Below are 13,029 nucleotides of genomic sequence, written 5' to 3'. Positions count from 1 at the left end.
CACTTCACCATACCTAGGTAGGGACCATCTGGGCGTTCCACAACACCCCCTGTTGCTATTCTTTATACCGAGCGTAGATGTACTCCCACCAGTCTTGGCCTTACAGTGCTTCCTATTGCTGCTTCTCTTAACCACTGCATCGTACCCGCAGAATCACCAGCGAAAACAAAGAATCAAGCGACGAAGCACGGGGGGCCATGACGACCACAGCCACGGTGACAGTCCAACGAGAACAGCCCTTGGGGCTGACTCTCAAGTCCAGCATCGACCAGCTCGACAGACATGGTTTCTTGTTCGGGAAGAAGCTCGCAGCATCCATGTCGCCGCTCCTGCACAGCGTGGTCTACCGGGGTCTTGGCCTGAACTGGGGGCAGGTCAGGCTTGATTCGACAGATATGGATCTCTTTCTGAGATTGATACGCCATCCCAAGTTTTACGGTACGCCACTGTCTTGTCTGGGGGAGACTTGACTGGGTGGGTTCTGCCAGGATGCTAACCGCTCTATTCAGGGGCTTCCGTCACCATGCCGCACAAAGTCGCTATCATCCCGCATCTGGACGAGTTGACAGAAGAGTGCCGCGAAGTGGGAGCCTGCAACACCCTTTTCCTCCGCCACCGCCCAGATGGCCGCGGTCTCTTCTGCGGCGCTAACACTGACGTGATTGGCGTCCGCGAGTCCGTCGTCCAGAACGTGCCAGATCCCTCCGTGTACGAAAACCGTCCGGGCATGGTGATCGGCGGCGGCGGCGCTGCCCGGTCAGCCGTCTATGCCTTCCACAAATGGCTCAAGGCCAGCTGCATCTATCTCGTCAACCGTGACAAGCACGAGGTGGACGCCGTTATTGCCGAGTGCACCGCACGTGGCTACGGCGACCGGTTGGTGCATGTCGAAACGGTCGAGCAGGCCGAGGCGCTCGAGCGCCCGGGAGCCATTGTGGCCTGCATTCCTGACGTTCCTCCTGTGACCGAAGGGGAGAAGACGGTGAGGTGCATTGTCGAGGCTATGCTGCGCAAGGACGGAAAGGGGGCCATGCTGGAGATGTGCTACAACCCTTCCCCCTTCACGGCCCTCGGAGCCCTTGCCGAGTCGGAGGGTTGGCAGGTGATCCTGGGGACGGAGGCGCTTATCTGGCAGGGGATCGAGCAGGTGAGACCGGTCTCCGTTCCATTCTCCGTTCAATTTCATTGACTATCTGCTCCACTGTTGCTAACAGGCTCTCGTACGAAACAGGACAAATACTGGACCGGCCGTGAAACCAGTGAGCTTCCTGTCGCCCAGGTCAAGGAGGCGATCGCTGCTAGACTGGCTGAGATCCCCAAACCCTAGCTGCTCTTCAAAGGCGTCATGATGATGATATATGCTTTATGCTGTTTTCTAGAACTGGAAATAATCATGGCGGCAGGGGTCATCGGTTACGTCCGTCTTAGCCCACAAGTTCAGGGGAGACCGCCGGGTATGAGAAAAAAGAAATGCACGGCTGTCACGGTTAGAGTTGCCAGATCTAGAGGAAGCCTTTTGATCCCTCGCTCCACCACATCACTGGGCAATCACCACTTTCAGCGGGAGCAGGTGAGAGACAGTGGTCAGGAAGCTGTGAGGTCGGTGCCGGGTTCGATTTAGAGTACCACGTCTCTGTCACCAGCACACGATCTCATACAAGCTAGAGAAGTAGGTAAGCGACCAGGCTGTCCTATCTTCAGTCCTAATTAAATGAACAGTGAGGTGTGGTACTTCCTCTTGACTGCGTGCCAAAGTGAAATCGCGCAGGATATGAAGTATATGTCGAGCTGGAATCGGTCTTCCGCAGAGCCGTCATACGTCATGGGACGCAACCCCCTTAGAGGACAGCATGAAAAGCCTATCTGAGCTAGCAACCCAACGACCGGCTGGAGCTTCATGGCCGTCTCACCATCCCGTCTAAACGCTTGACGTCGTCTCCAAGTGACGCTCCTTTCCCTTTTCGTCGGCAGACAGGGACCCATCCTCCACCGAAATGCCTGCATTCTGGAAGCCCAGCTCTTCCATGAGAACCTTGTTTGCCTTCCGCACCGGCTTGATCTCGAACAGGCGGTCCATGTGCTCGAGTGGAACCGATTTGGTCTCCGGGACCAAGAAGAACATGAAGATGATAGACAAGATCATGAGCGACGCAAAGAAGAAGTAGACGCCATACTCCATCTTGAGGAACATCTGGGGCGTGAAGCGGGAGATGATGAAGTTCCAGAACCAGTTGTTGGCCGACGCGGACGCCTGACCCAGCGAGCGAGTGTTCTGGTCAAACATCTCCGAGTTGATGACCCACGGCGTTCTGTTCCACGAAGGGGTGTAGAGCGCGGTCCAGAGGTAGAAAAAGAACACGGCGGCAATGCCAGTGCCCGACATGCTACCGCTCTGGCTGGCCGAGGAGCCCGCAACCTTAATGTAGGCCCCAATGAACCACATGCACAGCGATCCACCCGCGGCTCCGATGAACAGCATCCGGCGCCGGCCAACATGATCCACGAGCCAGAGCAGCCAGATCACCGTCAGGACCGTCTTGACAACACCGAAGAGACCAGTTGTCAGGAACCCGGTGTTTGTGCCGGTGATGCCGAGGCTGCGAAAGACGGTCGGGGAATAATAGTTCACGGCATTGATACCGGAACCGTTCTGTAATGCGAACAGCAGACCGCCGAGGACGAAGCGCCATTGGACCTTGGGCTGTTTGAGGGCGAGGAAGGACTTCCAGAAACCCTTGCCGACTTCCCTCTCAAACGTCTCGATGTCTCGGTCAATGTGCTGGACCTCCTCGATGATGTACCGGTCGGTGGGCTCGAGGTTCCGTATCCAGCACAGGACCTTCATGGCCTCCTCCCTCTGGCCATTGGCGAACAGCCACCTTGGGGATTCCTTGATCCAGAACACCCCGAGGAACAGAAGACCGCCGGGGATGAGCTGTACGGCAAAGGGAATGAGCCACTGCGACCGTGTGGGCGCAAGGGTGGTATTAACTCCACAGTTAATCCAGAAGCCCACAAGGCCATCGATCTGCCACCCTAGCTCGTAGATGCCGACGAGCCGACCACGGATGGCCAGTGGTGCCATCTCTGATATGTAGATGGGAACCATGTTGGAAGCACCGCCAACACCGATACCAGCCAGGACCCGGCCGGCTAGGATGGGGCCCATTCCCCTCCCCGCGCTCGCCGCGAGCATGATGCCGGCACCGAGGGTGAAGACGGAGGCGAAGATGAATAGGGACTTGCGTCTGCCGAGGAAGTGACTGGTGGCATAGGCGAATAGGCTGCCGAAAAACGCACCTGCTTGATAGACCGACACGATATTGGCCTGCAGCAGAGCGAGATCACCAGGGGCGTAAGATGCAAAGTCAAACTCCCCGGTGAACGGCGGGAGAGCAAGCGTGGTGCCGATGAATGCAGAGTCATAGCCGATCATGACGCGAATGACGCGATGGCGGCGCAGGCATAGACACGCCAGTTATAAACAGCCTTTGGCGTCGGCCGGTCCTCTTTGAGGGCAAGGAGCGCCAGCAGAATTGTTGATCAACGCTGGCTTGTTTTACCCCAGAAAAGCATCGGGGTCGGCCCAAGCTAGCGCAACCCGGTGCGCACTCACACTTCCCCATGGGGGTTGCCACATGGCTTCGTCATCCGCGGAAGCCAAGACACGCCTCCGCATGAAGAATGTTGAACCGTGTGTATAAGAGAGGAAGACGTGAAGTGTGGTCCGCCCAGCAACCCCTATTTTCCAGGAACCCGCACATTGTCGAGCATGCTTCCCCGCAAGTCGCCCCGGCTGTTGCTTCCCCTATCCCCGGGAGGGCTCCACATCCCGGAGGGCGCTAGGACAACATATCTGCCCCAGGATGAATACTCTCCCGGCCTTTTGAGTGCGAGGAGTCGAGGACCAGCGGCTTCTGCTTCCGGCATATTTCATGCAGGCTTTGATGGAACGATCTACGTTCACGGGTAACGGAGGTCAGTAAGCGCCGATTGTGCAGCTTTAATTTGGAGGACGAGGCAAGGGAGGCCACCTAGCTGATTGTTTTGTGCCTTATGACACTGTCGGGAAATCTTGCTGCTAAAAGCCACAGGAACCTCCAGCAAGTTTACAGGCGGAATTCATCAAGCGTCTTCTGAAGTGATGTTGTCGAGCCGGGGCTGCAGTCGCTCAACGTTGGAACGTCCGTGATCATCAGGGTACGCCTTGAGCACCTCTCGCCTCATGAGACGTCGTGGTGCTCGGCGCCCGGTGAAAAGCTCAAACTGAGCAAAGCCCTGCTCGGGAAGCAAGTCCAGCCCATCCATTGCAACCCAGCCTCTGTGAGCCTCTCTTCGCACTTGCTCGAGCAGCGGACTATTCAGCGTCTTATACTCGAGCTCCAACACAACACCGCCTGTGCGGCTTTCCAGCCATTGCGCAGGAACCGTGAAATCAGGGGCCGGATTGCCTCCAATGCTGTGTGTCGGGATGCATGAGACAATCATGGTCGGGTGCTTGTAGCCCTCTGGCCAAGGATCGTCACGAGATCGAATGATGTGGAATCGTGCTGGTTCGTTGGATCCAGGACCAGCACTGAACAACGGCAGACCATTACGCGACAGTGATGCCTCGAAATGTGACACGAGTTTCTCTGCGTTGGCAAGTGTTCGGTTGAAGATGACGATTTGTTTGACCCCAAGCTGCAACATCGCATATACTGCCGCCCTGGCCATTCCACCAGCGCCAACAACAAGCCCGCTGCTGCTTGGCCGCACCGCGTTGGCCGGAGAGAGGCCGCGGCGAAGACAGGCTCGGATCCCAATCCAGTCCGTGTTTTCCCCGTAGAGCGCTTTCACTGGGCCTGCTAGGTTCCTTCCATGGAACAGCAACGCATTGTCGGGGATGCTACCGTCGGGATTGATTTCCCGCACAGGTATCAACGTGTTGACAGCACCGATTGCCTTGGCGTGCCGACTTAGGGAATGTGTTAGGCTGATGATCTCGACCTTGAAAGGCAAGCCGACAGACGCGCCAGCAAAGTGAGGGTCGTTGACGAGCTCCCGCAGGCTTGCGATGTTGCTTGTCGAGTGAGGCTCGTAGTGATGTGGGATGCCGCACGCCCTGAGCGCAGCGTTGTGCATTGCTGGTGATAAGCTGTAGCTCACATTGGCGCCGAAAACGTAGAGCCTCATGGGTTGGTAGTAAAAGGACGAGTAGATGGCCTGTGTCGCTTCTCTGGCCGTTAGTGCCGGATATAAGGCGCCGGCAGCATCCGACTCTGGTACAGCCTGTTTGGTTTCCGAGCCTTCAGGTGCAACCGAGGTCAGAATCTGATTGAAACAGGCCGACGTCCGCCCAAGGATCCCCGTGTTGTAGGCAATGAGCGGTAATCTTGGACCAGGAACCGACTCCACAACGTGGTGGACAAGCCGGACGTGGAGGTTATCGGTCGGCGCGACGGCATTCCTTGTAAACCTCACCAAATCGCAACCGCCGGCTTGTGCCTTCTCGTAGTATCCCCGCCAGAATGAGGCATCCCACGACGGCGGGTTTGGATCGAGCAGCTGAAGATTACCCACGACTTTGCAAGTTCCCTTGGCGGGAGTGATAGTTGTGAATAGATGGCTTCCGATCCTCAGATCGACAGTAATGTATTCAGGGGTGAGGCGCAGGGCGTGGCGAACGTAGGATAAGTAGAGGACCTGCCAGGACTCGTTGGAGAGCGCGGCGTCGGGACACGCCACATGGAGAACGATGGGAACGACGGTATCTCGCCTGACTTGAGCGACAACCCGGCTTATTGTACTGGCTCGGTGAGGTGCGATCTCTGGGGATGATCGCAAAGGGTCGGCGTCTTCGGTAACTAGATCGTCCACGATGATCTCTATGGCGTCGGCACCAATTTCAAGATTCTGAATATCGAGATCTTCCAGTGTGAGCGACGAGAGAGGGAGGGAAAGGGCATATGTAAACTGCCTCTCCTCGGCAGGAACAGATGCAAGCGGGAAAGCAGACTCGATAAACGGGATGGTGCCGTTAGGTAAGATCAACGACAGGAACTTGAGAAAATGTCGCTCGGCTCGCTTGAGAGTGAGATATGGCGCCGCAGGCCGGTCGAGAGCAGCAGCCGGCGATGAAAGACGGCTCCTCGAGAACTCGCTCGTCGTGCTGTGGTCCTCTGAAAAGTTGAAGAACTCGTACCGGGTGCATTTCCTGAAGAACGTGCTGCTTGCATCCAACAGGTCGCGGGCTTTCTGGACACTGTCGATCCTCAAATGGAGCCGAATGGCTTCTGGGTCGCGGAGGACGTAGACGATGGGGTTCGTACTTCTTAGCTCTTCCAGAACAGATTGCATACCCCTCTCAATCCACGAGAATACGAGGATGGCATTTTTGCTATGTCTCCCGAGAACGTCGTGCAGGACACTGACTTGGCGGCTTTGGCAAGCAGTAGCGCCGTATGTCCTCTTAAAGTTTGGACTAGACAGACCTGTCATCTCACGGAACGCCATTTCGAGATCGACAACCTTGCGGTTCATGGCACTGGAAGCTATGATGGCCAGGGTGGTCTTGCCGGCGCCACGAATGCCAGCAAGGACGATAGATGCATCTGCATCATAGGGAGACGCGGGCAGGTTGGAGGCATTTTGTGGTCGGGACTGGCACTTGGACGAGCACTCTAGGAAGGGGTCAGTCGAGCTGCTCCGCAGGGGTGAAGAACCTGAGCCAGAGTAGTAGGTACATACGTGGCGTACCTCTCAGAGGTGACCTATCCGAGAAGGCCGGAGGAACCCGGAAGGGTGGCAGAGAGGCATGGTTCCTGCCATCGGCGGAGAAGAGCCGAGGTTCTGGGTGCGACTCCGGCACTTGGCCGTCCCAAGACGCGACCGCCATCACGGCGTACGAACGCTTCACGCCGGCAAGAGTTGGCGAGGCCATGCTGCAGTTGGAGCTTCCGGCAGCCCAACAGCCTAAGGAGCATGAGGCAACTACGGCAAAGTTGGTATTGAGATCTCTTGTGGCCCGGGTGTGGCCCGGGTGTGGCGCGGCGCCCCGGCGTAATCGCGTCGTTGACCGGCAAAGGTGGAGGCAGACATCAGCCAAACATTCCTACCCACAATGAAGAGGAAATACGGGTATGGTTCCCGCAGTGCCAGAAATCGCACCGATTAGCCGTGTCCGTGTTTTGGAATGCAGACGTACGGGTGCTTGGTGGTCTTCTAGGTTGCGAATCTAGGGTGAACAAACAGAAGGCCCGGGGGGACTCGGGCGGGGAGCACGTGGAGTGACAGGGGTTGTTAGCGCAGGGATAAACGTTTACCCCAGGCAATTCACCACACGACTGGGCTCGTTTGATTGCTTTTCCGTCTACGGATTACTTACAGAATACCTCGAAGACCAACGGCGCGCTTGGACGAAGGTGACCGCGCAAATCGCACGCGTTCGAATCCACATACTGGATTCAAAAGGAGGTCCTGAAGCGAGACACGAGGAACGGATGGGCGTAGCCCGGAAGGAGGCAACTGGGTCATTCAGTGCCGGCCCGCCTGGCCAAGCCATCCATACCTTCGGGTCGATTTCCGAGATCTTCCCCGCAGATTGACTTCTTGTGCGCTTAACGTTGGCTGGCTCCTGATTTCAGCCCTGGCCGATTCCGACAGCGAGCGACCGGCTCACCAAGCTTGGCATTCTTCCGAGACCCAGTAACCCCAGCGCGGCGTCGCCGGAAGACTATGCTTCCGAAGCAGACACCGTGATACGTCGCGGGCCTCGGCGTCGGCGCGAGTTTCATCGGCAACCCGACGCCCCCCACCGCATTTGCCATGCCGCCCAAACGAAGGACGGCCGAAAGTGGCGTCTCCAACAGTTCGAATGAAGTTCCCGTTGGGCGGCCTGAGCTCGCGTCGCCCGCGACCCAGCCGGCTCCTGTCAAGCGCCAGAGGGTATCAAGAGCGTGTGATCAGTGTCGTGCCGCGCGGGAGAGATGCGATGGGAAACAGCCGGAATGTTATCCATGCATCTCTCAGAGCCGGCCATGCACCTACCAGGTGAGCCCCAAGAAGAGAGGGGTTCAAACGGGCTACATCCGCACCCTTGAACTAGCTCTCGGCTGGGTCCTCGAGAAGGTGCCTGGCAGTGAGGACGCCCTCGGCGCGCTTCTTGCTTATGAAAGCGGCCAGGGGCACCCGATTCTAACCGGAAAGGATCCGGGGAGGGTGGACAGTCTGCAGAAACGCTGGAGAGAAAGCCGCGTACATCGGCGCATAGATCGCATTCTGGCCGGCGGCACAGTTGGCCCGCCTGGGCCCGAGGGTGCCTCGGCTTCTGTGGATGCGAGCGATACCGAGCGAGGTGCGGCTCGAGCCTGCGTCAGCACATGTTCGGCAGATGGCGGCGAAGAGGCTGACCCTCAAAGACTCCCTGACTCTAGGCGGGGTACCACGGGATATCGCCCATCGAATGCCCTCGACGACGACCCAGCGGGCCACGAGTGGCAGCGAGGTACGCCAGTGGTACTCATTCCCGGGCGTCCTCCACCTCGACCGGACTACCTAAAGCTACCACCAAACCATTGGCGGTTGCTTGACATATACTTCTCCTACACTCATTCGTGGCTGCCGATTCTCGAAAAGCAGGACCTATTCCAGGCTTCCTATCTGTATCCTGAACCCGGACGTGTCGCCAACCCAGACGATATTTCCTCGCCGGTCCACGCCGAGTTGTGGGCTGCTCTGGCGTTGGCGTCGCTACAGGACGATGCCTCATCGCTGAATGACACGGGCCCCGCCATGTCGCCAAGTGAGATCTATCAGATTGCTCGTGGGTTCGTGCCGACAGAAGGCGGGCCATTTTCTGTCCAGCATGTTCGCGCTCTTCTCCTGCTCAGCTTAGTCAATCTAGGACGGGACAAGCTTGCCGCCGCGGGACTCCTTACTGGCTCCGCCATTCGTATTCTCCACGACGTCGACTCCAATCGGCGTGGTGCCCACACCCAAGACCGTGAGCGGACAAACTTGATCTGGATGGCCTGCTTCGTCCTCGAGACTGTCCTTTCCGTTCGATGCAACAAACCGCCGCATCTCAGGATAGAGGACCTCGCTGGCCTGCCGCTGGTGTCTGAGAGTGGTCCTGACCAGTGGGAACCCTGGACGCCATGCGATGGCTTTGGATCATCCTGTACAGGGTCTCGGTCTTCTCGAAGTCCCGCGTTTTGCCTAAGTACCTTCAACCAGATCTATGCCATAATGAAGGTTGTCGCCGTTGGGACGTTGGCGAGGACGACGGGACTATCGCGCCAAGAGACATCAGAAGCATTCATGACGCAACTGCACCAGGCAATAGATTCCAATTTTCCCTTCACGAGTTTTGTCATCTCACCGTGCTGCGGCACCGCTTCAGTTCCAACCCCCTACGTTGCGCGGGCCACCTACCTCTGGGCCAACGCTCTCGCAGACCCTCACTCCGAGGCCTTCTTACCTACGCTTCAAGACACACTGCATCGATACCAGCAGCGATTCGGAAAATGCGGCATGCCCCCAATTCTTTCGGCCTACATCGGATCTCTTGTCGACCAACAGCATCTACTCGGTCGTAGTGAGCGGGATGAAGAAAGCCTGAGACACTTCGTGTCGGGCTACACCACAAGGGGCTCCGAAGCAAGGCACTCCAGCATTCTCGGTTCTCACCCGGGGGCCTTGCCCCAGAAAACACGTGAGGATGAGCTTTCGGATATGACGGCTTCGCCGAAGTTTACCTCTCCAAGCAACTCTTACGCCGCCCTTGTCATGCCGTCGCTCTCCGATGGGGCGAGTACAGCACGGCGTATCCGGCGACACCCGAGCGGCGGAGGGTACACCGCCTTCGCAGGCCCAAGTATGGCTGGATCATACCAAGGCCCCTTTCACAATCATTCGATGACGGTGTCGCCGCAACAAGGCAGGAGCACACACATGCACCTTGGTACTGATGTAGCCTCCGCGCCGGGGATCACGACGTCCGTGGCCTCCACACTCACTGCTCAAGACCCCCTCGGCCCGCACACGGGGTTCGGGGTCGGTCCGGATTATGATGCGCTCCTCGACGACCTCGCAGCCATTGAGTGCACCGATGCGGTTGACATGGACCCTCAATTCATGGCCAATCTTGGATTTGCACCAGGGTGCGACATCACCGATATTTTGACGCGCAGTTTTGGACCAGTATGAGTTGAATATCCTGTAGACTATTGTGATGTGAATTCCCCAAATACATCTGCTGGCGATATAAATGGATGAGCTTGGAGATGAGCAGTCAGGACTCAGAAGACTAGATGAAAAAAACGAACGAGTAGGACATCGCGTGGAGGTTGGTGCGGCTGCAAAGGTCTTTTATTATGTTAACCGTCGCCAAGCAGAGACCATCCAACAAGGCAAGATGGCCGAGCGGTCTAAGGCGCTACGTTAAGGTCAATCCTTAATCCAAACCTCCAAGGTTCCGTAGTCCGAAAGGGCGTGGGTTCGAATCCCACTCTTGTCATAAACTTTTCCCTCAACCCCATAGGGTTGGAAGTATTTTTGCATTTCTTTTCTCTTCACCTCTATGGTTACCAGATATGGTTACCAGACGAGGTCATGTTGGTTAACCTATGCACCAACCTCCTCACCACAGTAGTTCAAGCAAACGATGATTCAAGGAAAAGAGTATAAAGAAGACAGAAAAACGCGAAGAAGGCAAATAGTGGTTGTGTTGTACCCCTATAGGGCGAGCCCGGCAGAGACCGATGTTTCCGTGTACGGCTTTTGGCTAAGGTACTCGCTGGGCCTCCTATAACGGATAGCCGGGAACTGGGTTTGGCCGTCTTAGGAGGCTCAGTGAGTGGTTCGACATTTCCTTCAAGATGGTAGATGGCAACGAGAAACGCAAATGCTCTCTGCCACACAATGAAGCAGCGTCGCGCACAGCTGTTAGGCTCCTCCCTTCAGAGCCGACTGTGCAGCTTGCTCTCCGGCAATACGCCCAAACACGACACACTCCAGCAGCGATGACCCGCCCAGGCGATTATCCCCATGGATACCACCCGTGATTTCACCGGCGGCCCAGAGCCCGGGAATCGGCTTCTGCGGCTCACCCAGCTCTGACGCCAGAACCTGTGCCTGCTCGTTGAAGACAGCGCCGCCCATGGTAAAGTGCACGATAGGCGTCACCCGACCCACACACACTTCAGCATCCTCGTCGATGTCTGCACCCTCAGCACCGAGGTTCCAATGACCAAAAGCGATCCGCCCAAACGCATCCTTCTTGTCGCCTCGCACCACGGCAGCATACTCCCGCAGCGTCTCTCTCGTCGTCACATCCAGATCTCTCACCTTCTTCTTCTGCACCAGCCCTTTCCACAGATAGAAGCCGACATGTCCCGCCGCCGCCTCGGTTGCGCCAGGATCAAGTAGCAACTGCACGTCCCACTGGCGCAGATCGCCGCCCTCTCCCTCCCCCTCCCCCTCTCCTTCGGGCAGCAAGTCCATAATGACCTTGCTGACCCTTTCCCTCGTCTCGAGCTCGTTCACAATGCGCTTTCCCTTGTGCAAGAGAATCCCCCCTTCGCCGCGGAGCACCTCGGCCGCGAGGAACTTGATGGGGGTCTGCGCGTTGGCCGGGTCGACGAAGCCCGTGGGATGGATCTGCACGCTCTCCATGTCGACGAGCTTGGCTCCCACGTCGGAGAGCAGCGTGTGTGTCCCCGGCCGCGGGTCGTTGGTCGAGGGCAGGCCGCCAAGGTCCGGGCGGTATTTGGCCAGTAGGCCGTGCGTGTCGCCGCCGAAGCCGCCCGTGGTGAAGACGACGGGCCCATGGAGGGCTTGGACGGCGCCGCCTTTGCGGTATTCGACGCCGGCGACCCGCGAATCCTCGGTGAGGAGTTGGGTGACCTCGGCCTCGGTTACGAGCTCGAATCGGGGCTCCGCCTGCTTCAGTTTCGCGAGCAACGTGGTCACTATGGCGGCCCCGGGCGGTGTCTTCCCGGCCCCTCTGTGCGTGCGAGGCTTGCTATGTCCGCCGAGCTGTGCCACAACGCTGAGGTCGACCCCGAGGTCAGTGAGGAAGTCAATGGCGGAGGCCGAGCGGTTTGTCAAGAGCGAGATGAGACCTTGTCGCTGTGTTCTGATAGGCTCGGCGACGGAGGCATGAAGCCGGGTCCCGGCGGATTTGACCGTGTCGTCCCAGAAGCTGTGGTCAACCCCGTATTTGGCCACGTTTTGGAACCTTGTCGGGGCCCCGCTGATTCCGGACGAAGCCTTGATGCTGTTGCCTCCAGGCTTGGCCGCTCGCTCGAGTAGCCGCACCGACGGGGCGCCGGCCTGGAGTGCCGAGTAGGCCGCCGAGAGGCCGGCGAGTCCAGCTCCCACCACGATGACCGGGGGCGGATTGGGGCTCGCCATGTGGAAGGCTGGAGTCTTGAAAAGTGACAGCACCGGGGTGAAACGGTAATACAGGATTGCTGTGATGGGTATCAAGATGACACTGAGCAGCAAGATGCAGAGGGCACGACGTCGTGTCATATGGGCTCGAGCCTCACGACTTGATTTGGCGGCGGTCAGCGATGCCTTGCCGCGTCTGCAAGTGCAGTAGGATACAGTTTATTAACTTTATTGAGCGGGAAGGAAAGATAAAGATGGCAATGCAGAAGCAGGTACCAGGTAACAATATATGCTGTACCTCGTGGGGGTAGGTCTCCTTGTCTCTTCCACTTATTTCGACATGAATCAGGTGATGTTTAGCTGTGGTCGAACGTTGTCTGGGCCGTCAGCTTCCGATTTGGACGGGCGTTCCGCCGTCCGGTTGCCGAGACAGTGCCCAGCAGCAAAACAGAATGCGGCGGAATTGCTTTGCGGATGTCTGCCTGGGCCGTAGGGTAACCGCGAAAAGGTGGCTTGCGAGACATCGTCTGCACAGATCTGGCGCATCTCAGGAGAGCACAAGATCATCAACCTGACAAGTTAGTCAGTGGATTGGCTAGCGACACGCTCGTGCTCGTTCTGAGTACAAGTACACGCTCCTACTAGTATCCCACG

The 13,029-nt window shown here is 57.6% G+C and overlaps 5 protein-coding genes and 1 non-coding gene across 6 annotated transcripts; 3 read left to right on the top strand and 3 right to left on the bottom strand.

The window, feature by feature from the left end:
- Nucleotides 1-14: 14 nt before the first annotated feature.
- On the top strand, nt 15-1,519 carry B0T15DRAFT_197342 (uncharacterized protein). Its single transcript, XM_062862532.1, has 3 exons — nt 15-438; nt 510-1,147; nt 1,232-1,519. Exons 1-3 carry the CDS (start codon nt 198-200, stop codon nt 1,325-1,327), a joined length of 975 nt encoding a protein of 324 aa, XP_062721229.1. The 5' UTR covers nt 15-197; the 3' UTR covers nt 1,328-1,519.
- A 250-nt stretch (nt 1,520-1,769) lies between these two features.
- Nucleotides 1,770-3,742, bottom strand: B0T15DRAFT_197329 (general substrate transporter). Its single transcript, XM_062862531.1, has one exon. It carries the CDS (start codon nt 3,434-3,436, stop codon nt 1,919-1,921), a length of 1,518 nt encoding a protein of 505 aa, XP_062721228.1. The 5' UTR covers nt 3,437-3,742; the 3' UTR covers nt 1,770-1,918.
- Nucleotides 3,743-4,125: 383 nt separating this feature from the next.
- Nucleotides 4,126-6,922, bottom strand: B0T15DRAFT_395993 (type I 3-dehydroquinase-domain-containing protein; the record flags this gene model as incomplete). The annotated part of the gene is made up of 2 exons (XM_062864808.1): nt 4,126-6,662; nt 6,739-6,922. The coding sequence occupies 2 exons, from the start codon at nt 6,920-6,922 to the stop codon at nt 4,126-4,128; spliced, it is 2,721 nt and encodes a 906-aa protein (XP_062721227.1).
- Nucleotides 6,923-7,674: 752 nt separating this feature from the next.
- B0T15DRAFT_197217 (fungal-specific transcription factor domain-containing protein) lies at nt 7,675-10,557 on the top strand. The gene has a single exon (XM_062862530.1). The coding sequence runs from the start codon at nt 7,807-7,809 to the stop codon at nt 10,186-10,188; it is 2,382 nt and encodes a 793-aa protein (XP_062721226.1). The 5' UTR covers nt 7,675-7,806; the 3' UTR covers nt 10,189-10,557.
- B0T15DRAFT_t145 lies at nt 10,391-10,498 on the top strand. Its single transcript has one exon. It is a non-coding gene; the product is annotated as a tRNA-Leu (tRNA).
- Nucleotides 10,558-10,926: 369 nt separating the features above from the next.
- Nucleotides 10,927-12,396, bottom strand: B0T15DRAFT_485059 (FAD binding domain-containing protein; the record flags this gene model as incomplete). The annotated part of the gene is made up of 1 exon (XM_062866272.1): nt 10,927-12,396. The coding sequence occupies one exon, from the start codon at nt 12,394-12,396 to the stop codon at nt 10,927-10,929; it is 1,470 nt and encodes a 489-aa protein (XP_062721225.1).
- Between the last annotated feature and the right edge of the window lie 633 nt (nt 12,397-13,029).

Source organism: Chaetomium strumarium, assembly GCF_033439665.1.
Source record: "Chaetomium strumarium strain CBS 333.67 chromosome Unknown B0T15scaffold_4, whole genome shotgun sequence".
Classification (NCBI taxonomy): Eukaryota; Fungi; Ascomycota; class Sordariomycetes; order Sordariales; family Chaetomiaceae; genus Chaetomium; species Chaetomium strumarium.
The sequence above is the reverse complement of the archived record's forward strand: the minus strand, read 5'-3'. Positions and strand labels throughout refer to the sequence as shown.